The 24,915-nt window shown below is 38.9% G+C and overlaps 1 protein-coding gene across 4 annotated transcripts in view; it reads right to left on the reverse strand.

The window, feature by feature from the left end:
* LOC126236292 (probable tRNA (guanine(26)-N(2))-dimethyltransferase) overlaps window positions 1-23,982 on the reverse strand; it is a 73,965-nt gene extending 49,983 nt beyond the window's left edge. The window contains exons 1-5 of one of the 4 annotated variants that reach the window (XM_049945480.1): window positions 23,685-23,982; window positions 23,523-23,610; window positions 8,788-8,975; window positions 8,245-8,473; window positions 4,601-4,749 (exon numbers count right to left, since the gene is read on the reverse strand). In XM_049945480.1, the coding sequence (XP_049801437.1) occupies window positions 4,601-4,749; window positions 8,245-8,473; window positions 8,788-8,975; window positions 23,523-23,610; window positions 23,685-23,911 (881 nt within the window). In that variant the 5' untranslated portion in view covers window positions 23,912-23,982. Of the gene's footprint in view, window positions 1-4,600; window positions 4,750-8,244; window positions 8,474-8,787; window positions 8,976-10,171; window positions 10,330-23,522; window positions 23,611-23,641 lie in introns of those variants that run through there. The other 3 variants (XM_049945482.1, XM_049945481.1, XM_049945483.1) reach the window with 3 other exon arrangements.
* Window positions 23,983-24,915: the final 933 nt, after the last annotated feature.

Raw genomic sequence — 24,915 nt, forward strand, 5'->3', positions numbered from 1 at the left:
GATCTGGGTGTAAGGCTGGCTCTTGGAATAGACAGAGGCCAGGGAGACTGTGGAATTCAAGGATCTTTTGAACCAGTACAGCACAGGTTGTGAAGCACCCATTACAGAGCAGCATGCTATACTCGGCAACATGTTCTGCCACTAGCTAGTCAAGGCCACCATTTGGCGCGGTCCATTCATTTCAGGTGAACGGTTTGCTGGAGACCATGCTCACAGAAAAGCTGTGCAGAAGTTACAGCACAGTTGGTATATGGCAGGACTGCTTTCACAAGTAGTTCTTCCTCCAGTAGGGTAGGATATGCCAGTGACACGACTGAAATTGTGTGTGTGTGTGTGTGTGTGTGTGTGTGTGTGTGTGTGTGTGTGTTGATCGCTTAATGCCTCAACCAACTATAGCATTAGCCATTAATTTTACTCCTTCCATTATTTATTGAATCTAGAGAATACCCACAAGCCACTGTACATATCTCATCAGCTATCATATATTACCCAAAGAAACAATATCCATGAAACAGACTTTCGTCTGATATGATGTGCTTCATAAGTACAGTGTGAGGAGGGGGCAGGGGAGATATGATACAATAGATGCCATATGCTTTCACTACTGCATTAAATTTCCTTATCAGCTTCAGTATTGTATTTTTTATGAATGAATACATTTTCTGTATTTTCTGCAAATTAGTTTATTTAAACCCAAAAGTACCTTACAGAATTCTGTGAGGGAATCTACAGAATGAAACTGATAGACCTCATGTCATGTATATTAAGTGCATTAATTTAGATAAGTAAAAAGGTTGTATGTATTGTTAAAATGCATGTGGATTCATACACACATTTACTACAATTGGGAGAAAGAATGCAGTGGTATTTACAGGGAAGAAAAGGAACAACCAAAAATAAACAAGATTCAGCAAGCTTCAGCTTGAAGAATGGTTTGCATACATTCCTGAGTTTCAGGAAAACCAAAATTAAATTCATAATATTTAATAAGCAGGGAAAAATGGCTATCAAAATTTTTACTATATAAAAAACAGATGTGAAAGATTGTTTCGAAATTTTATTTTCATACATTTACTGTAAATTCAAGACACATATTACAGGGCACTCAGAATACTTTGCTAGTTAAACAAAGAAAGAAATGTGTGACTATTTCAAGGTATTTTATTAAGCCACACAGACATACATTGTTGTTGTTGTTGTTGTTGTTGTTGTTGTGGTTGTGGTCTTCAGTCCTGTGACTGGTTTGATGCAGATCTCCATGCTACTCTATCCTGTGCAAGCTTCATCACCTCCCAGTACCTACTGCAACCTACATCCTTCTGAATCTGCTTAGTGTATTCATCTCTTGGTCTCCCTCTACGATTTTTACCCTCCACGCTGCCCTCCAATACTAAACTGGTGATCCCTCGATGTCTCACAACATGTCCTACCAACCGATCCCTTCTTCTAGTCAAGCTCTGCCACAAACTCCTCTTCTCCCCAATTCTATTCAATACCGCCTCATTAGTTATGTGATCAACCCATCTAATATTCAGCATTCTTCTGTAGCACCACATTTCGAAAGCTTCTATTCTCTTCTTGTCTAAGCTATTTATCGTCCATGTTTCACTTCCATACATGGCTTCAATCCATACAAATACTTTGAGAAACGACTTCCTGACACTTAAATCAATACTCGATGTTCACAAATTTCTCTTCTTAAGAAACGCTTTCCTTGCCATTGCCATTCTACATTTTATATCCTCTCTACTTCGACCATCATCAGTTATTTTGCTCCCCAAATAGCAAAACTCCTTTACTACTTTAAGTGTGTCATTTCTTGATCTAATTCCCTCAGCATCACCCGACTTAATTCGACTACATTCCATTATCCTCATTTTGCTTTTTTTGATGTTCATCTTATACCCTCCTTTCAAGACACTATCCATTCCGTTCAACTGCTCTTCCAAGTCCTTTGCTGTCTCTGACAGAATTACAATGTCATCGGCGAACCTCAAAGTTTTTATTGCTTCTCCATGGATTTTAATACCTCCTCCGAACTTTTCTTTTGTTTCCTTTATTGCTTGCTCAATATACAGACTGAATAACATCGGGGATAGGCTACAACCCTGTCTCACTCCCTTCCCAACGACTACTTCCCTTTCACGTCCACCGACTCTTATAACTGCCATCTGCTTTCTGTATAAATTGTAAATAGCCTTTCGCTCTCTGTATTTTATCCCTGCCACCTTCAGAATTTGAAAGAGAGTATTCCAATCAACATTGTCAAAAGCTTTCTCTAAGTCTACATATGCTAGAAACGTAAGTTTGCCTTTCCTTAATCTTTCTTATAAGTCGTAGGGTCAGTATTGCCTCACGTGTTCCAACATTTCTACGGAATCCAAACTGATCTTCCCCGAGGTCAGCTTCTATAAGTTTTTCCATTCGTCTGTACAGAATTCACGTTAGTATTTTGCAGCTGTGACTTATTAAACTGATAGTTCGGTAATTTTCACATCTGTCAACACCTGCTTTCTTTGGGATTGGGATTATTATATTCTTCTTGAAGTCTGAGGGTATTTCGCCTGTCTCATACATCTTGCACACCAGATGGTAGAGTTTTGTCAGGACTGGTTCTCCCAAGGTTGTCAGTAGTTCTAATGGAATGTTGTCTACTCCAGGGGCCTTGTTTCGACTCAGGTCTTTCAGTGCTCTGTCAAACTCTTCACGCAATATCATATCTCCCATTTCATCTTCATCTACATCCTCTTCCATTTCCATAATATTGTCCTCAAGTACATCACCCCCGTATAGGCCCTCTATATACTCCTTCCACCTTTCTGCTTTCCCTTCTTTGCTTAGAACTGGGTTTCCATCAAAGCTCTTGATATTCATGCAAGTGGTTCTCCTTTCACCAAAGGTCTCGTTAATTTTCCTGTAGGCAGTATCTATCTTACCCTTAGTGAGATAAGCCTCTACATCCTTACATTTGTCCTCTAGCCATCCCTGCTTAGCCATTTTGCACTTCCTGTCGATATCATGTCTGAGACATTTGTATTCCTTTTTGCCTGCTTCATTTACTGCATTTTTATATTTTCTCCTTTCATCAATTAAATTCAATATTTCTTGTGTTACCCAAGGGTTTCTACTAGCCCTCGTCTTTTTACCTATTTGATCCTCTGCTGCCTTCACTATTTCATCCCTCAAAGCTACCCATTCTTCTTCTACTGTATTTCTTTCCCCCATTCCTGTCAACTGTTCCCTTATGATCTCGCTGAAACTCTGTACAACCTCTGGTTTAGTCAGTTTATCCAGGTCCCATCTCCTTAAATTCCCACCTTTTTGCAGTTTCTTCAGTTTAAATCTACAGTTCATAACCAATAGAATGTGGTCAGAGTCCACATCTGCCCCTGGAAATGTCTTACAATTTAAAACCTGGTTCCTAAATCTCTGTCTTACCATTATATAATCCATCTGATGCCTTTTAGTATCTCCAGGGTTCTTCCATGTATACAACCTTCTTTGATGATTCTTAAACCAAGTATTAGCTATGATTAAGTTATGCTTTGCGCAAAATTCTATCAGGCGGATTCCTCTTTCGCTTCTTACCCCCAATCCATATTCACCTACTATGTTTCTTTCTCTCCCTTTTCCTACTGACGAATTCCAGTCACCCATGACTATTAAATTTTCGTCTCCCTTCACTACCTGAATAATTTCTTTTATCTCATCATACATTTCATCAATTTCTTCGTCATCTGCAGAGCTAGTTGGCATATAAACTTGTACTACTGTAGTAGGCGTGGGCTTCGTGTCTATCTTGGCCACAATAATGCGTTCACTATGCTGTTTGTAGTAGCTTACCCGTACACCTATTTTTTATTCATTATAAAACCTACTCCTGCATTACCCCTATTTGATTTTGTACTTATAACCCTGTATTCACCTGACCAGAAGTCTTGTTCCTCCTGCCACCGAACTTCACTAATTCCCACTATATCTAACTTTAACCTATCCATTTCCCTTTTTAAATTTTCTAACCTACCTGCCTGATTAAGGGATCTGACATTCCACGCTCCGATCCGTAGAACACCAGTTTTCTTTCTCCTGATAACAACGTCCTCTTGAGTAGTCCCTGCCCGGAGATCCGAATGGGGGACTATTTTACCTCCGGAATATTTTACCCAAGAGGACACCATCATCACTTAATCATACAGTAAAGCTGCATGCCCTCGGGAAAAATTACGGCTGTAGTTTCCCCTTGCTTTCAGCTGTTCGCAGTACCAGAACAACAAGGCCATTTTGGTTAGTGTTACAAGGCCAGATCAGTCAATCATCCAGACTGTTGCCCCTGCAACTACTGAAAAGGCTGCTGCCCCTCTTCAGGAACCACACATTTGTCTGGCCTCTCAACAGATACCCCTCCGTTGTGGTTGCACCTATGGTACGGCTATCTGTATCATTGAGGCACGCAAGCCTCCCCACCAAAGGCAAGGTCCATGGTTCATGGGGGGAAGAGAGATACATTACACACATGGAAATCACAGTTTTACCGTGTTTGGAGAAACAGAACATAAAATTTATCATTTCAGCTTCAGTAAACACTATAACTAACACTTACCTTGTTGTTCGTTTGCAGTGAACAGGACCAGTGAATACCCTGACAAATACTCTGATATAGAAATCAACACTAAGTGAGAGCAGAGGAACAATGTATCGTCCATAACGATTTGCGTGGGCTTCAATACACTGCAGTAGTATCCTCAGTGCCTATAAAAAACAATTTTTGTTCTTTAATCATACTACTAAAGGAAAGTAAAAACAGAATGTTTACACATACTTATTTAAGCACCACTACAAATTTCCACCGCATAATATTCAAAGCATATGCATTAAATCCTCATGTGCCTGAGTAACTCATATGGGAAGTGCACTGCCCATGAAAGGCAAGGTTCCAGGTGCAAGTCATGAGAGAGTACACAGTTTTCATCAATAACAAAGTTTCAAAACAGTGCATACTTCACTGAAGAGATAAAAAACTCATTATCTTGCATTCTTATCTGATGCACCTGCTGTGTTTACCTCTCTCATTTCTATCCTATGCATCTGCTTGTCCCTCCAGGCTGCCTTTTTCCCTCGCCCACTCCACCTGACATAAGCCCACTCACCCTGCACTCTATTCAGTCACACTTTCACACTTCTCTCTCTCTCTCTCTGTGTGTGTGTGTGTGGGGGGGGGGTGATGAATGTTACTCATAAATTAACTACGTTCCACCAGGACTTTCCATTACCAAGCGTAATTTAGTATGTCATACTTGATAAATGTGAATGTCTTTTAATCGTGCATGTCTGCAACTTGACATGTCTTCTTTATGGTAAGTAGCAATCTATCTTTTCATACATTATTGATATTCCTACCTGGAGTTTCCATTATTTAATAACTAAAAGAGTGTATCAGATGTGAAAGTAAATTAGTGTGTGTCCCACAAGATATTAAATAGCCATTATGCTCATTACATACATAAACTGGTCTGGTGAGGCATTGTTGAAACACAATGTCGTTTCTATCATTATAGCACCAATAAAATTGTAGCTTTAGTATCCTGAATCAAAGGCATAGGAAAAGGGAATCATCCAAGCTCTCACCAGATGGTATCGAGGAAATGGGGCAAGACATTTGGCTATTTTGCAACATACAGCAGGGGAACCACTATTGGCAACTTCAATGGGCAAAGCCTCTATCTCCGAAGCAGAATAAAATGAGCTGCACAGAAGTTCACTGTTTATGTTATTCATTGACTTGTAAAATATTTGGTACATTTTTTCACTCTTGGCAATCTTGCATTAAGTGAACTTGTTCTTTGAGCACAGCTCTCTTCTATCAGTCACATAACAAATTCAGTAATGAAGTACCTCATGGGATACTTAAATGGCAACAAGGCTTCAATACTAGTACATTTTCAACTTATTCATTATGGATCCAAAGTTGTTCATGTGAGTTAACAAAAGTTGATGCTGCAATAGTAAAAACAGTATGAGCTCCTTTTGAATTCCCTGAAGCAGTAAAAGGTGGCATCAGTTCCACCTGCTCCTCCATTAGTGAATTTCAACAAACTGAAGGAGAGTTTGGAATTCTACCTCTGTCACTGTATGCTGTATTGCTAGGTAAGTAGTGCTGCTCACCGAAAGACATTACTGTTTTTATTAAGATTATGTCTTTCAACCTTGTCACATACATTGTACTATTACCAGTTTTGGTTTATACTCACATCACTATCAGATGACTGTTTAAACAATAAATGAGGACAGGGGATAGGAAATACCCCTTTCTTCTTTATTTTTATTGAGATTGTCTAGTCATGACTTGGCAATAATTTGAAACTGGCAGTGATACCATTTGTGAGACCTCAGGCTGAAATATTAATTTAAAAAATTATTTGCACACATCTACAGTTTTTGAGTATGTACATTAGTCATCAAACTCAACTAGCAGCCATCTTACCCAGATTCAGTTAATGTTACAAAAAAAAAGGTCATTCCTATTTGGTCCTTGCAGGCTTCATTTGACAGTGTAACTTCAACTGCATGGCTTTCATGGAATCATTCATACATGATGCATTAGTGTACTTGGCACCTGGTCGCAAGTGCATTATGGCAGTAAGAGTTTTGGACTTAAGTCTCAGTAAAATCCTCAAATTGCCCAGGCAGTCTCATAAAGTAGCCTCTGTGGTGCAATGAGCACCTGACAAAGATTTCACAAATTTATGAAAATCAAAATTTTCTTCATCAGTCATTGTCTTTCACAGTAAACATGCAGCCACAGCAAAATAAAGTGGTATTAGCTGTCCAGAATCAGTAGTCACCAACAACAAAGAGTGTGTAGTTTGCAGTCACTCAAACTCAATCAGTTCTCCGTAAGTCAGTATTTAGCCATTTTATATGTTGTCAAAAAGTGCTACTCAGGATACACAATGTCAAAATCAGTTGCAGATGCCTTGTCTGGAGTGTTATCACATTTACAGAGTTAACCCATGATGGTGGATATAATGGTGCAAAATAAATTTGTTGCAGTTTCAAAACCACTCCAACATAGACCTGTATCTGATACCTTGCCTCAAAGAATTGCCAATCAAATTACCAGGCACAAATACTTTATCAAAGATCCATTTGGCTGACCAATATTTACAACTGCCACTTGATAAGGTGACGAACCAAATATTAGACCTAAATATACTATCTGACATGTACAGATTTAAAGTTTGATGTTTGTGGTAACAATACAAAGGTATCTGGAGAAATTAACTCGTGGTGTTCTCGATGTGCCAACTTGTTTGAGGATACAGGCACCATTTGTGTCCTTTAAGACTGCTATTCAAGAAACTTGACATTAGCAGCTTATAGTGCAAGTTGGTTCTTCAACTGGAGCATCAGTACCTACACAACATACTAAGTATCAACTTCCAGAACAAAGGATTACTTAAGCACACATTTGAGTACGTAAAAGCAGTACACTACCTACTAGCCCCCAAAAACTTATAAGAACTGCAACTCTTCATAGGTAAGATCAGTCATTATAATAAATCTGTTCCTACAGTGGTCCAAATGACTTCCACTTAGGAAGGCATGAAGGCCTTTACAAAAGTAAAATACAAACAAGGTATGCATACAGGTTAAGATGCTTTGATTGGCAGCAAACCAGATACCACCACAATAGTTCCTTGAGCCAGTGATGTAAAGTACAGAATCTCTCATTGTTAAAAAGCCAGTTGTTGTACAATATCAGACCTTCTGACAGTTGTGTGCATCATCGAAAAGCTCAGAAATATTAGCATATTTATAATGTGTATGAGTCCTTGTGTTAAATAGCTCCCTGCATACCATATACATTAAAGGATAATCAACAGTCCCTCTAAAACAAAATGCATGAGACACTAAACATCAAAAACAACAAGCAATACAGGCCAGGAAATAAGCAAGTCTCCATTATTCTCAAGTTGAATGCATTGCACTACAAGTTATTGTCAGGAATATCCGGGTATTAACAATGAGACTGAACAAGTAAGTATTGTGACACAGCTACCTGAACTTCAGAGTTTACTCTCACAACAATTTAACATGAATCACTAAAAAAAATTAAAAAGTGATACTGAAAAAGAAACAGAGTTATTTAAAAACACACAGAAACATCACTAAATAAGAAACACGATGAAACTGATACACAAGATAAAAATACATGCAACATTTTTATGTGCTACTGACACTAACCATTTCATGACATGCTCGTATCCTGAGAGATACAGCACCATATTTCACATAACAAGTCTCTGGTGTGTTTCCGGCAAGAACAGCCATGTCAGTGCTAGTGACAAGCAGAAGGCCACCATCAGCTACTGACTGTACAGCTGAATCTAAGAACTGAGAGGGGCACCCATATGGATCAAGGTCAATAGCATCAAATCTGTCTTTTGGATGTCTGTGTTGGTACATCAGCATGCTGAAAAAAGAGGAAGACTGAAAATATTACTGTTGGCCCTAACTCTTAATAATAATTATTGCAAAGTGTTAGAAAAACTTGCACTGAAATAAATCATGTATTAAGTACTAATATTATATTTACTATATATTATAATAAAAGAAAAACAACAAATACATAAAATGACAGTAAACAAATTATGCTTTTTGTTGAAGTTCAGAAAGTAACTGCAGCAAAATTAATAGCAAATTTTAATTCACAGGACTACCCATCACTCTTGTAATATAGTCCTCAGAGGAGTAAGGAAGAAAAATAGAAAAGAAAATTATCCTTACCCTGCATCAGACTGTGTTGTAGTCACCAGTTCCTCTACTCCATTATGAGCTACATTTGTCCGAATGCTTTTGACAGCTTTCTCACTAATATCATTGGCCATGACCTCTTTTACCCCTGGAACTTCTTTAGCATAGCGAATGCTTCGCAGACCAGTTGCAGAAAGTGCTTCCAAGACTCTTATACCATTCTGAAACCAGTAAAACAGTTATTAACTCTTGCATCATAAGATTATAAACCTATGTATCATTCAAATTTATCTATAAAATGATGCAAACACAAAATGTAATTTGCTCATTGTTTTTTATGTTCTCAGTGTCTGAACCCCATATACAGATGGATGCTATTATCTGTCAAACTATACAACGACTGCAGCAACTGTCTTAAAACATCAACTAACTTTCTCCTTGGGTACATCAACATTGCAAATATCCCTGTCTGACTCCTGTTCTCCAGATACCACCCATGCTTGTGCTGCTAACTCAATCTGGTGAATCTTTTCGACTTGCTTAGCCACATGTCCTGCTTCCCTCAAATATGAATGTTGAGAATCTTTTTAAAGCCAGCAAGAACACAGCATCAGGAAACTTTCTCAGATGATCTTCACTCAGATGTACCTTAGTTGTCTCTACTATCTCAGTTCCATATCTAATACCAAACAAACTGCATCAGTCAAGATCCTAAGTTCCTTTACACTCAAAGAAAATTGGAAATTTCACTTTGTCATTCAACTTCAGAACCTTTCTAATGGAAAAGGGACACAGAACCATAAATGAAGCAGTTTTCTGATGATCCCACTTTGATCAATGACTACTCCCACAGACCTCCTTCCCTTTTACAAATGTTCCAGAACTCTCTAATATTGCATGCCTTCACTATGTTCTCTATATTTTGTCATCTCTGTAGTACTTTCATTTAAATTACTTGACCCTCTAGTCCCACCCATGCCATTCAAAGAGTTGCGAAACGTCTTTAAAGTGACATATGTGACAGGCCAAAAAGAGAATAATGCATCATGCAAAAAAGGTATCACACAACTTAACATTCAGATGATGCAAGGCTGAATAATTAGGAAAATATTACTTTTTTAATTCTGTGGATTGTGATATTTTTATATGTTGTGAATTAATATGAACATTTTATTGTAAAGTTGTAGAAGTTAATCAGAGCTTATCTGAATGGAGAAACGATGAATAATGCTAAAGTACATATTATACATGATAATGGAAGCCCAAGCCATCAAAGCAGACTGGTAGGAAGACTATGAATGGCCGTAGCCTACAATCAAGCACTATTACAAAGTGTGATCTCTCAGGTTTTCTGGCACGACAAGGTACAAGGGTGGTAAATAAATTATGATCATTTTGTTTTTTTTTTACAACATACCTTTACTCATCCTCATAATTTTGATGATCCTTCTCAAAGTAGTCTCCCATGTATGCAATACACTTGTCCCAGAGTTTCTGCCAGTCTTCAAATACATGCTGGAAACCATTGTTTGAGAGGTCTTTCAAAATCATCTCCACAGCTTTCACCACTGCTTCTGATGATTGCTAATGCCTCCCATGAAGGCGTTTCTTCATGTTAGGGAATAGAAAAAAGTGACATGGGGCTAAATCCAGACCACAGGGAGGGTGAGGGATGCACTTCATGTTGATTTTTGCAAGATATTCAGCAACAACATCGGCAATATGAATGATGTCACGCATTATCGTGGTGCAGCATCCAGCCTGCTTCACGGAAATGTGGTCTTTTGCACCTGATATGGACTTGAGATGACCATAACTTTCCCAGCAGAAGCAACCAGTTTTGCTTTTTTGGGGGTTGGTGATGAAGGAGATTTTCACCCTGAGCTTTGCTGTCTGCTTTCAGAGTCAAAATGATGTAGCCAAGTTTTATCAGCAGTGATTACATTTGAAAGAAACTCAGGATCTTCCTCTAACGTCAACTTTAACAGCATGCAGACCTATTATGTGAATGTCCTTTTGTTCGGGAATCAACAGTTTTGGAATTCATTGCGCAGAAACAAATGTCATGTGTAATTTTTTTGTCACTAACGTTTGGGTGGCACCCATTGAAATGTTCAGTATTTCAGAAAGTGGGAAGTCATCTTAAGGTAATTCGCCGATCCTCTCACACAATGACAGCTGCAGTGTTCATGTTTTCTTCCGTAAGAGCAGTAACTGGAGCACCGGGTCCACCTTCCTTTGAAATTGATTGTCTCCCCTCTTTAAACAATTTAAACCACCTTCGAGCTGTGCTGTAGGGAAGAACAGACTCTCCATAAGCCTCCTGTAACATTGTATAGGCCTCAGCTGAAGATTTGTTGAGACAAAAGCAGAATTTCAAAGCCACATATTGTTTCTCGCCTGCTACCTCCATTGTACACTACTGGAAATGGAAAAAAGAACACATTGACACCGGTGTGTCAGACCCACCATACTTGCTCTGGACACTGCGAGAGGGCTGTACAAGCAATGATCACACGCACGGCACAGCGGACACACCAGGAACCGCGGTGTTGGCCGTCGAATGGCGCTAGCTGCGCAGCATTTGTGCACCGCCACCGTCAGTGTCAGCCAGTTTGCCGTGGCATACGGAGCTCCATCGCAGTCTTTAACACTGGTAGCATGCCGCGACAGTGTGGACGTGAACCGTATGTGCAGTTGACGGACTTTGAGCGAGGGCGTATAGTGGGCATGCGGGAAGCCGGGTGGACGTACCGCCGAATTGCTCAACACGTGGGGCGTGAGGTCTCCACAGTACATCGATGTTGTCGCCAGTGGTCGGCGGAAGGTGCATGTGCCCGTCGACCTGGGACCGGACCGCAGCGATGCACGGATGCACGCCAAGACCGTAGGATCCTACGCAGTGCCGTAGGGGACCGCACCGCCACTTCCCAGCAAATTAGGGACACTGTTGCTCCTGGGGTATCGGCGAGGACCATTCGCAACCGTCTCCATGAAGCTGGGCTACGGTCCCGCACACCGTTAGGCCGTCTTCCGCTCATGCCCCAACATCGTGCAGCCCGCCTCCAGTGGTGTCGCGACAGGCGTGAATGGAGGGACGAATGGAGACGTGTCGTCTTCAGAAATGAGAGTCGCTTCTGCCTTGGTGCCAATGATGGTCGTATGCGTGTTTGGCGCCGTGCAGGTGAGCGCCACAATCAGGACTGCATACGACCGAGGCACACAGGGCCAACACCCGGCATCATGGTGTGGGGAGCGATCTCCTACACTGGCCGTACACCACTGGTGATCGTCGAGGGGACACTGAATAGTGCACGGTACATCCAAACTGTCATCGAACCCATCGTTCTACCATTCCTAGACCGGCAAGGGAACTTGCTGTTCCAACAGGACAATGCACGTCCGCATGTATCCCGTGCCACCCAACGTGCTCTAGAAGGTGTAAGTCAACTACCCTGGCCAGCAAGATCTCCGGATCTGTCCCCCATTGAGCATGTTTGGGACTGGATGAAGCGTCGTCTCATGCGGTCTGCACGTCCAGCATGAACGCTGGTCCAACTGAGGCGTCAGGTGGAAATGGCATGGCAAGCCGTTCCACAGGACTACATCCAGCATCTCTACGATCGTCTCCATGGGAGAATAGCAGCCTGCATTGCTGCAAAAGGTGGATATACACTGTACTAGTGTCGACATTGTGCATGCTCTGTTGCCTGTGTCTATGTGCCTGTGGTTCTGTCAGTGTGATCATGTGATGTATCTGACCCCAGGAATGTGTCAATAAAGTTTCCCCTTCCTGGGACAATGAATTCACGGTGTTCTTATTTCAATTTCCAGGAGTGTAGCAGTATGCAATACTGAACATGGGTGACCTTGCCTGCCTCTCACAGGCGGGAACCAGGAGTCCCAACAATGAAACTACCACGCTGTGATTCTTGCACATTAAGCTAACAGAATATCATAAGATTAAATTTTAGCATAAGAAATTATGACCATAAAAAAAATTATGATCATTCTTTATTGAACAGCCCTTGTATAATGCCGTTCCTTTGCTTTTATGTACTTCATTCTCAGGATCATAATGGTTTTCTTTTTAGGGCAGTAGAATTTTGGGTCTGGAGTTGACTGAGTGTATTAATCAGAAGACTATGGTAACCTAATTAGCAACAGGAAAGCATTGCCTTTAGAGTAAAATTGGTACATCTTGATGTTTTCAGTAGTTGAAGTCTGATTAATATCATTTTCAGTTTCTCCAAGATTGGGAGAGAAGAGACAAAAACATTACAACAGTAACATTCGATTTGTGTAATGAAACACAAGGTGTACAACTTTGCTTCCACCGTTTGCCAATAGGTAACGACAACGGTAAGTAGCGGTCGAAAGAAACAGATTGCAGACGTCAGGCAGTTAGCTTGGACCTTTGTCAACATAACCTCATTCAAACATTAGTCAATTTCCGTCTGCATCATAAAGTTGTCCTTGATTGAAAATGTCAGTTTACGAGCCTAATTCTCGTCATTTGTGGGAGGTGTTACTGTTTTGTTTCAATATGGAGAAAACAGTGGCTGAGTCTCATCGAACGCTCTTAATTACGTATGGCAAGGACACTATTAGTGAAAGAACATGTCGTGAGTGGTTTCAACGCTTCAAGAACTGTGATTTTAACGTCATAGACCGGCATAGTGCTAGAAGAGAAAATGTTTTCGAAGATGCAGAATTGGAGACGTTGCTAAGTGAAGACTCGCATCAAACTCAAGAAGAAGTGGCACGATTAGTGGGAGTGACACAAGTCATTTCAAAACATCTCAAGGCTATGGGCGTGATTCAGAAAGAAGGAACTTGGGTCCCATGTGAGCTGAAACCAAGAGACGTTGAACAGTGTTTGTGTGTTTGTGAACAGTTGCTTCAGAGGCAAAAACGGAAGGGACTTCTGCATCGCATTGTGACCGGGGACGAAAAATGGGTTCATTACGAAGCATTTCAGCAGAGCTTTAAAAGACAAACAGCCACAATACAGCGAGAGGCACGATAAAGTGATTTTGCTGCATGACCACACTTGACCCCACATTGCAAAAGAGGTCAAAACGTACTTGGAAACATAAAATGGGAAGTCCTACCCCACCCACCACATTCTCCAGACATTGCTCCCTCTGACTATCCCCTGTTTAGACGATTAATGGATCGCTTCAAAAGATGAACAATTTTTTCAATGCGGGATTTTTACACTGCCCGAAAGATGGGAGAAAGTAGTGGCCAGCAATGGAAAATACTTTGAATGATACATGTGAAACCAATTTGTCTCATTAAAGCCTCAAATGTTGGGGAAAAACGGCGGAAGCAAAGTTGTGCACCTTGTACTATGTTGCAGAAAAAAAATTGTACTCAGTAGTTAATATTGAAGTAAATAACTTTTTGAATGGGTTTGGAGATATGTTTCAATGAAAGTTGTTGGATCAGTAATTTTATCAATCATTATCCAGAATTTGTAACTAATCCATAGGTAGCACCGTGCCTCATGAGGACAGTGACTGTTTTTCTCCTTTGGTATTGTGGTAGTTAAGTTATTTTGAGTGTTACAACAGACTCGGGTATCTGAATGATGAAATGGATGCTACCGCTAATGTGTTCTGGACACTGTGTGATGATGTAGGTTGTGTGTAATACTGACCCCACATAAAAAAACTTTTTTGGTGTCCAATTTATAAGTAGATATTTCAAAACTACACAAAGCAAGGAATAGCATTATTTAATGCATAAAAATCTGGCTGCCCTGAGTTTACACCACTTCTCATAACCAAATGTTTGGAATATTTATGAGTAGGGACACACTGAAGCCTGAAGTTGATCAGCATTTGCTTCAATGTTTAAGATGTAGGTTAAAGGCCAAGAGCAGTTTTAGGTGGGGAATACTGTGGTACTCAAATACAGAAAATTAAAAAGAATATTACATACCAGCATAAAAGACTATTTTGCTGCTTACCCCAAAAAGTAGATTTAATATTAGAGTACCAAAAGAAATAAACTGAAAAAATACATTTATGTTACTCCTTTAAAGCTCATAAGGAGATCATAGTATTTATTTATCAGAGAATTTTATAAGGAATAATTTCCAACAGGGTCATCTTTCTGCTTTCCTTAAAAGAATATACTACATCAAAATCTACATCACACAGGTGATTTTCTGTTACAAGAAACCTCATCTTTCACTTTTTGCTAAATGTAAACATTTCTGAGGAACACAAAAAAGTGCCTGTAACATTCAGTTGTCATCTCACAATGACCTAAAAAATCAAAAGCTGACGGGTAACCAAATACATACAATTTCACAGACCATTAGAATAGTGCTTCCTATTTAAAACAGTATTCACATCCTGCCATTACCGAAGGAAAATTTCATAAATGTCATAAAGCATTTGTGGTTCTGCATCTATCATTGTTTGTGAATAGATGGATGAGTCAAACGAACATGTCCCCCATTCATGTAATCCTTGTATGTATACATTCAATAAGTCAGAACAATTTTTGCATAGATCTCACACAGCTGAGCAATATTCTATGATGGGTGTCACAGTATCTCTGTGGTGCAGAAAGTGGAATATGGAAAAGTGTGTGGCCATCCACAAGACTACTGAACGAAATCTGTTACATTTTGGTTGCACAACAAATCACAAAAATCTACCAAGGCTACCAGTTCAACTAAAAACTAAAAATTACAATCACAAACAACTTACGTTGGAATGATTACATATATAATGTGATGGGAAAAGCAAAACAAGACTGTGTTTTTTGGCAGAACACTTAGAAGATGCAATTGGTCTACTAAGGAGTCTGCCTACACTAACCTTGTCCATCTTCTGCTAGAGTACTGCTGTGTAGTATGGGATACTTACCAGATAGGTTTGACAAAGGGCACTGAAAAAGTCCAAAGAAGGGCAGTTCATTTTATATTATAATGAAAACGGGATAGATGTCATGGATATGGCAAGCAAGATGGAGTGTCTGTCATAAAAACAAAGGCATTTTCGATTGTGGTGAGATCTTTACACAAAATTTCAATCACAAACTTTCTCCTCTGAATGTGAAAATATTTTACAGATCCCAATCTATGTAGGGAAAAATGATCTTCGTAATAAAATTACATAAATCAGAGTTTCTAAGGAAAGATTTAAGTGTCCATTTGTCCCTTGCATTGTTTGAGAGTGGAATGGTATAGCAATAGTCTGAAGGTGGTTTGATGAACTGATATTCTAACTAACTTATTGTGTTACATCTACTTTTTCCTTAAGGAGAAGTAGCCCTATATATTATCTACATTTATCGTGAATTAAATCTGATTTCAGGTTTTCTAACAAATATAATTAACTTCAAAATGTTTTAGGAAACCAGCAATTTTTACCAAAGGTTTTTGTGTTGCCTCAATAAAAATCTTATTTTGTGTATTTGCTTCAGTTCTCATAGGGAACCAGTAACCTTTTAGCTTAACAGATTAAAAGATAACCAGCAGGCTTAACTTAAAGTTATTTTTCACTGCCTTGCAATGCATTGCACCAGCCAAAACGAAGCCCCACCGTGAATACTGTTGTTGAACACGAGATGAGTTGGTTGACATTTGTAAGCAGCTAAAAATCGCCCTGACTACTGTCACATGATTGGCAGCTGAAGCAGATTCAGTGTGTTGGAAGAGCGCCTGAGAGTTGTGTACCTGTGATATCAGTACCAGAGGCATCTCAAATACTACCCTCTCCTGTGGATCCTGCCTCCTCTGCAGAAAGTACAGGATCTGATAGTACTCATCCACTTGACTGCGAGTGGCATGTTAATGGTAAATCGAGGCATCCTGTACAGGGTGGAAAGGAACCAGGGAGGACTGAGGGTGTTGTTCCGATCCCCCTAACTAACAAGTTTGAGGTGCTGTCTTTCACTGAAACTGTGCAAGTGGGACTCACTTCACCTGTTCTGGGGAAACCTGTTATGTCTGGTGACAACAGGAGGCACATGGTATGGGTCTATTAATAGTACATGGTATGGGTCTATTAATAGTAAGCAGTTCAAAGATGCGAATGACTGTACCCCTTAGGAAAATGGCAGCAAGGGGCAGAAAAGGACACCAGGTGCACTCAATGTGTATGCCTGGAGGCCTTATTTATTGAGGAAGCTATTCCAGCAGCCATTAAGAAAACATGGTGCAATCAACTGCAAACTGTGGTGTATGTTGGAACAAATGATGCCAGTTGTCTGAGCTCCAAGGTCATACTTGGGTCATTCCTGCGATTGGCAGAAAGGGTTGAGAACATCAGCCTTGAGTATGGGTTTCAACGAAGTTCACAATCTGCAACATTGTCCCCAGAACTAATCACAGGTTCTGAGTCGAGTGGAAGGACTTCGAAGGTTCTGTGACAAGCTAGGCTGTGACTTCCCCGACTTGTGCCACAGGGTTGAGAACTGTAGGGCCCCCCTAAATAGGTCAGGTGTGCACTACACATCAGAGGCTACAACTCAGGTAGCTGACTGTGTTTAGGATGCATACATGAGTTTTTTTAGATTAGGTGACTCTTTATCCAATCCACATAAGGATAGCGATAGGAAACTGAGAAGAATAAAGAGTAGGACTGAAAGAAATGCCTCGAACAGATGAGAGCATTAAAAATCCTAAAATTAACTTCTGAAGCATCACAGCAAAGTGCCAGAGTTTGAGGCACTCCTTAAAAGCAGTGAAGCTCACATAAAACTAGGTATTGAAAGCTGGTTGAAAGCTGAAACTGATAGCAGTGAGATTTTTGGGGAAAACAGGACTGTATATTGAAAGGATAAGCAAATGGGAAATGGTGATGGTAGATTTGTCGCAGTAGATCGAAACTCTTATAGGCCTATAGAAAGATAGAAATTGGAGCTGCATGTAAAATTATTTGGGCAAGTCTCAGCATCGGGAGTGGGCATAAAGTGATAATTTCATCACTCACCAGACTCATCTCCCAATGTAACCGAAAGCCTTAGAGAAAACCGCAGGTCACATGTATGTAAGTTCCCCAATCATACAGTAATCATTGGTGGAAACTTCAACTATCCAGTAATGAATTGGAAAAATTAGTTTTGTCAGTTGTGGTTGTGATAAGACATCCTGTGAAACATTACTAAATGCCCTCTCTGAAAATTATAAAGAACAGTTAGTTAGGAACCCCACTCATGATGAAAACATATTGGATCCAATGGGAACAAATAGACATGAACTTTTTAAGAAAGTCCATTTCGAAACTGGTATCAGTGACGGTGACATGGTTGTGGCAACAATGATTACCTAAGTGTAAAGGGCAACTAAAAAAGCAGCAAGATATACATATATATGTTCAGTAACTACAGAAAAAATTAGTAGTGTCATATCTCAATGAGGAACTTAGTATACAGCCACTGTAGAGAAACTTCTAAATAAACAGAGATTACTGCATTTAGGTGTAACACAAGGCATATGGCTATAGATAGAGAGATGCTGAATGAAACAGGTTTGGCTGTCAAGAGACCAATGCTTGACACCTTCAATGACGACTGTAGCAGAATATTGTCAAGTGAGCTTTCACAGAACCCAAAGAAATTCTTGTCATATGTAAAGGCTGTTACTAGCACCAAAGTCAAGTGTCCATTCTCTAGTGAATGAGACAGGAACTGAAACTGAGGGTTGCAAAGCAAAGCTGAAATGCTTAACTTCATTTTCAAATGTTCCTTTACAAAGAAAAACCCAGATGAATTGCCCAGTTTAATCCTCATACAACTGAAAAGATGAATGAAGTAAGTATTAGTGTCGGTGGGATTGAGTAATAGCTGAAATATTTAAAACTGAACATAGCTCCCGGGGCCAATGGAAACTCTATCAGAATCTATATTGAATTTGCAATTGAGTTAGCGCCTCTTTTAACTATAATCTGTCGTAGATCCCCTGAATAGAAAATAGTGCCCAGTTCTTGGAAAAAAGCACAGGTCACATCGAAATGCAAGAGGGGTGGTAGAAGTAACCCACAAAACTACTGTCCAATTTCCTTGACATCAATTTGTCGTAGTATCTTAGACTATATTCTGAGCTCAAAGATAATGAGTTATCTTGAAAAGAATGACATCCTCAACGCCAACCAGCACGGATACTGAAAAAATCAATCACGTTAAACACAACTCACACTTTTCTAACAGGACACACTGAAAGTGTTGGATCAAGGCAATGAGGTAGCTGCAATGTTTCTTGATTTCCAAAAAGCATTTGACTTAACACAACACCTACACTTACCATCAACAGTACAATCATATGGAGCATCAAATGAAATTTGTGACTGGATTGAGGACTTTTTGGAAGGGAGGGCACAATATGTTAACTTGGATGGAGAGTCACTGTCGGATATAGAGCTAACTTCATCTGTGACCCAGGGAAGTGTGTTGGCACTCCTGCCATTCATGTTGTATGTTAATGACCTTTAATGAGCTTACAGACAGTATTAATAGTAACCTCAGACTTTTTGCAGATGATGCAGTTATCTATGATGAAGTACTGCCTGAAAGAAGCTGCATAAATATTAAGTCAGATCTTGATAAGATTTCAAAGTGGTGGCAAGATTAGCAACTTGGTTTAAATGTTCAGAAATATAAAACTGTGCACTTCACAAAATTAAAAAAAAAAAAAAAAAAACTTTATATCCTATGACCGTAATATCAATGAGTTATAGTTGGAATTGTCAACTCACACAAATATTTGTATGAGTTGACTGATTTTAGCTGACACTCCCACATATTGTAGTTGAACATACTAAGCTTCTTGCATTTCTCGAAGTGTAGAATTTCACATTTCCCTGAACATTTAAAGCAATTTTCCAATCTTTATGCCATTAATATCCTGTACGAACAACAAGGGTTACAAACAGTTCCCTGAGGCATGTCTGAAGCTACTTCCAAAACACACACACACACACACACACACACACACACACACACACACACACACACACACACACACACACACACTGTACGAACAACAAGGGTTACAAACAGTTCCCTGAGGCATGTCTGAAGCTACTTCCAACACACACACACACACACACACACACACACACACACACACACACACACACACACAGAGAGAGAGAGAGAGAGAGAGAGAGAGAGAGAGAGAACAAAAAAGAAATCACCAATCCAGTCTGAGATTTCATTTGATACCCAACAAAGTACTCCTTTCATTAATAAACATTGGCATGGTACCGAGTCAAATGGTTTTCGGAAGTCAAGATATATTACATCCACTTGATTGCCTTGATCCATGGCTTTTGGAAGTCATGTGAGAAAAGTGCAAATTTTGTGTGACCTGTGTTTTCGAAAGCCATGCCGGTTGACTTGGAGATCACTAAGATCACAATACCTCATACATACATTAATCCTTGTTCCATAGATCATGAATACGACATTTCATGTCAATTTAATATAAGTTTTCTTTACACAAAATAATTAATTAATAATTTTTTTAGTTACTACTTCATATCTAAGAATTTATCTATTGAGTAGAAGGAGTTGTCGGAGTTGTCATTCAAAAATTCTTTTAATTTGCTTTTAAATGTTGTTTGGCTATCTGTCAGACTTTTAATACTATTTGGCAGATGACCAAAGATTTTTGTGGCAGCATAATTCACCCCTTTCTGTGCCAGAGTGAGATTTAATCCAGAATAGTGGATATCATCCTTTATTCTAGTGATGTAGCTATGCACTTCACTGTTATTTTTGAATTGGGATGTGTTATTATTGACAAATTTCATAAGTGAATATATATATTGCGAAGGTACTGTGAATATCCTGAGTTCCTTAAATAAATGTCTGCAAGGTGATCTTGGGTGGGCTCCAGCCATTATTCTGATTACACGCATTTGTGCAATGAATACTTTCTCCTTTAATGATGAATTGTCCCAAAATACAATGCCACATGAACGCAGTGAATGAAAATAGGCATAGTAGGCTAATTTACTGATGTGTTTATCACCAAAATTTGCAATAACCCTAATAGCATATGTAGCTGAACCTAACCTTTTCAGCAAATCATCAATGTGTTTCTTTCAATTCAATTTCTCATCAATGCACACACCCAGAAATTTTGAGTATATTACCTTAGCAACAGACTTTCATTCATAGTCTGTATTTATCAATGGTGTTATGCCATTTACTGTACAGTATTGTATAAACTGTGTTTTCTCAAAATTTAGTGAGAGTCCATTTGCAGGGAACCACTTAATAATTTTCTGAAAGACATTTTTTTGAAATTTTCTCAGCTGATTCTTGCTTCCTGAGTGTGATCACTATACTTGTATCATCAGCAAAAAGAACTAACTTTGCATATTCATGACTGTAGAGTGGCAAGTCGTTAATATATATTAAGAACAATAAGGGACCCAAGACTGAACCCGGTGGGACACCATTCTTGATACCTCCCCAGTTAGAGGACTCTGCTGGTTTTTGTAGACTATCTGTACTGTTAATTTCAGCCTTCTGCATTCTTCCAGTTAAGTATGAATTAAACCATTTGTGCACTGTCCTATTCATACCACAATACTTAAGCTTATCTAGAAGAATTATGTTTGAGCTCAAAACATGTTCTAAGATTACGCAACAGGTGGATGTCAATGATACTGGATGCTAGTTTCGTCCATCACTTCTGCTATTGTTCATGCAGACAAGTGAGATCTGAGCTTTCTTCCAACTGCTGGGCACAAATGCATGTTTGGCCGATGTATGGTGTATGATAGTTAAATCATAAATTCTATACAGAACATGGAAAGAATTTCCATTAGGCCTTTAAGACTTATTCATTTTCAGCTGTTTCGCAACCCTGCTGACACTAACAGCTATGTCACTCACCTTTGCAGAAATACGCGAATGAAACTGGGGCAGAAGTCCCATATTTCCCTTTGTAAACAAACATTTGGAAATGGTATAAAGTGGTTCAGCTTCTGCTTTGCTACCCTGAATCCCAGTTCCTGTGTCATCTATGAATGTCTGCACACTAACTTTGGTGCCAGCAACAACCTTTGCATATGACCATGAAATTCAGTTTAAGAAAAGCCTAAAGGATTTATTGGTGGCCAACTCCTTCTACTCCATTGATGAATTTCTTAGTAAAACCAACTGATTTGTATATAAGTACAACATAACTTCTGCACCATTTCAGTGCAGTACTGTGTTCATTGTAAATAAGTATTACAGTAGTTGTATTACATGTCTATTACCTTATAAATAAATAAAAAAACTTTTTTATTTTAAATTCAGTGCATTAGTATTTGTAAAATGACTCTTCGTGTTCATTAAAAAATGACAATCATTCCACTTGGGACCTGTGGAATGGTACATTAGCTTATTTGTTTTAGTTGTAAATATTTGTCATGTATTGTTGTTTTTCTGACATGTTCCACATCCTGGAGGACCTCCTCACTACGGATCAATTGGAATGAAAGTAAATCTAATCTAATCTCTGGATTCTGTGAGACACATTTTTATAAGATTCTGCTACAGAAATAACTGAAGGCTCCACTATTGACCTTCCAAGTGTTTCACTGAGTATATTTCTACCTCTGACCCTATGATTTGTTTTACACCTACTGCTCATTATTCATAATTTATTTGCTCACTTTATGAACACATCAAGGTCTATGCCTGCTCACAGGCCATGACCAATAACTTTGCCTTTTCTTGTTCATTAAAATATTATATGAAATCGAATAACCTGTTAATGCTGCATGTTTTCTTACTAGAGCCTATTATTGAATTATCATTATTCTCACAACGGATATTCATATTTTATCATTTTATTAAACTGATTTTTATTTCTTATGTAAGTTAAGAATACGTTACTACCTGCTTTAAGAAGTCGTGACCTTGATATTAAAATAAAATACAGCCAAAGACATGACAATGTCAACCGCCTTGTACAATATGTGCTTCTACTCTATCTTGAATTATCACAGCATCATTTACATGATTTAAGTCCCCCTAACACATCCCACCTTTGTTTCTGAACATAACACGTATAGAAACTTTCCAATACACAACAGAAATGATGCTGGTATGGTTGTCAGCATACAGATATCCTGATCTGTATCCTAACAATCATTTGTGTCTTATTGTTGTAAGTCATTACAAAAATAGTCTCAGTCACAAATTTATTAATCAACATAAGGCTGAAAGTTTTTGTTGTGTACTGGAAAGTTTCTGCATTAATCTTCGATATGGGTTTGTTAATGGATGTTCCACACTCATGAGGATGATCTCATTTTTTGGGTATATGGAACAAAAACTGAATCTAAAGTAATTTAGTGTAAAAGACAAAATCTCTGCTTACTGAAAGCAACTTTAATGCAAAACGTTACTCTTGAGCAAACACCATTTTTATGAATGTACTGCAATGAATAAGGATTAACATTTGAACTTTTCACACACAGAAAGTAGGCTACTGACAGTTGCGAAAGTGCCATTAATTGCCAGAAGAAAAAATAAAATTCACAAGACTACAGAATGACTGACAACTGAACAGTTATTTCATGATCCGTCAATAACACGAGTTAATGATGAACTGAATATAAGACAAAAATAAAACATATTGAAATAAACAACATACGATAACAATTTCTATTACCCGTTCCGTACATTAATTATCGCTCGACATGGTCTATATCCACGAATATGTCTCAAATAACAATGAATGATTTGTAACTCGATGAATGCACATATTTACACCTTCAAATCAGGTAGATATTACCAACCTCGTATCTGATTCCCGCTTGTGGCTGGCTTTCTTGTGGACCCTGCTTTTCCAACCTTTCATTTGCAAGTAAGGTTAGAACAGCAGTACTGAAAATGAAAATTTAAAAATAGTACTTACGGCGACATTGTCACATTACACGACAAAGACTACAATGTGATACCTTATATCCCTATTAAACTGCTGAACCGGATTATAAAATACGTTGTTTGTTGACTCAATAATAACTTTTGCCTGCCCTTCTTCTATAGTTACAATATTTTCTTTTGCTTCCGTGTTCGGTTCTACACATGTACTAGCCATAATCGTTTTCACATCGAGTGTATTACGCTTCAGTGTTGACACTACTAATCGACGCAGTTGTATAAATACCGGGAGTCTTTGTGTCATACAAGTCTATCTGATCGAAATGCTTGACATCAAAACAACAACAATGCCACATGTCCATCCCACTGTAAACAAATTCAAAGATGTACACGACCAACCAACACCCAAAGATGTAAAACGCAAAACGAAGACAATTACAAAAACGATATAACGATTTTTATGTTTTCTCCTCAAGACGAATACAATCTACAGGTACGGAAAAATGATTTTTGTATATTGTCTTCAGTAATGCGTAAAGTAGTTTCACTTCTTTCACCGACTTACCTCAAAGATGGCTCAATCGCTACCAGCCGACACACGCCCGAAAGATAACAGAATGTTCTTATGGCCAGGAAAATGTCAAGAAACATATATCAAACAACATTTATGAGGAGCTACATATCTCTCGTTTACCTCATTCACTTTTTTTATTCTTTCTAAGTACGAAATAACGTCAAATACAGTTAAGGCCAGTTTACACTGGCCAACGTGTCATGTCACGTCTAAACATTCTACAATGTATTTCAACTGGCAGCATTCACACAGGCCATCAACGGGCTGCCACATTACACCAAAGTTTCTCTGGAAGAAAGTTTTGACGGTATCCATGTCTGTTAACATCGGAAGTTAACCTATTTTCGCCACGCTCTTTCAATTTATTGTCTAGATTTTGTGCTTTTGTATCTTCCAAAGTTAACGCGGCTGTTAGCTATGTAATAAAAAGCTGAGCGAATCGCTTTTGTCTGAAACAAAGTCTCATACCTGTCTAGTATCAGTTGCTGAGACTGGTAGATGAAGTTACACTAATCATGGCCTGCATCTGAATAGGAGGATGAAGGAAATAGCACATTGCCATAAGTGCAGAGGGGTGGGGTGACAACCACACTAGACACAATCCCTGTGATTACTGGAATGAAAGGGAACATTGTTTAGATGAGAGTCAGGTTACAGACAGAGATTACTGAAATAATTGACAGTAGTACAAGAAGATAATTGTATTGTATTGTATGGAACAGGGGATCTAGAAA

Source organism: Schistocerca nitens, chromosome 2 (genome assembly GCF_023898315.1).
Source record: "Schistocerca nitens isolate TAMUIC-IGC-003100 chromosome 2, iqSchNite1.1, whole genome shotgun sequence".
Classification (NCBI taxonomy): Eukaryota; Metazoa; Arthropoda; class Insecta; order Orthoptera; family Acrididae; genus Schistocerca; species Schistocerca nitens.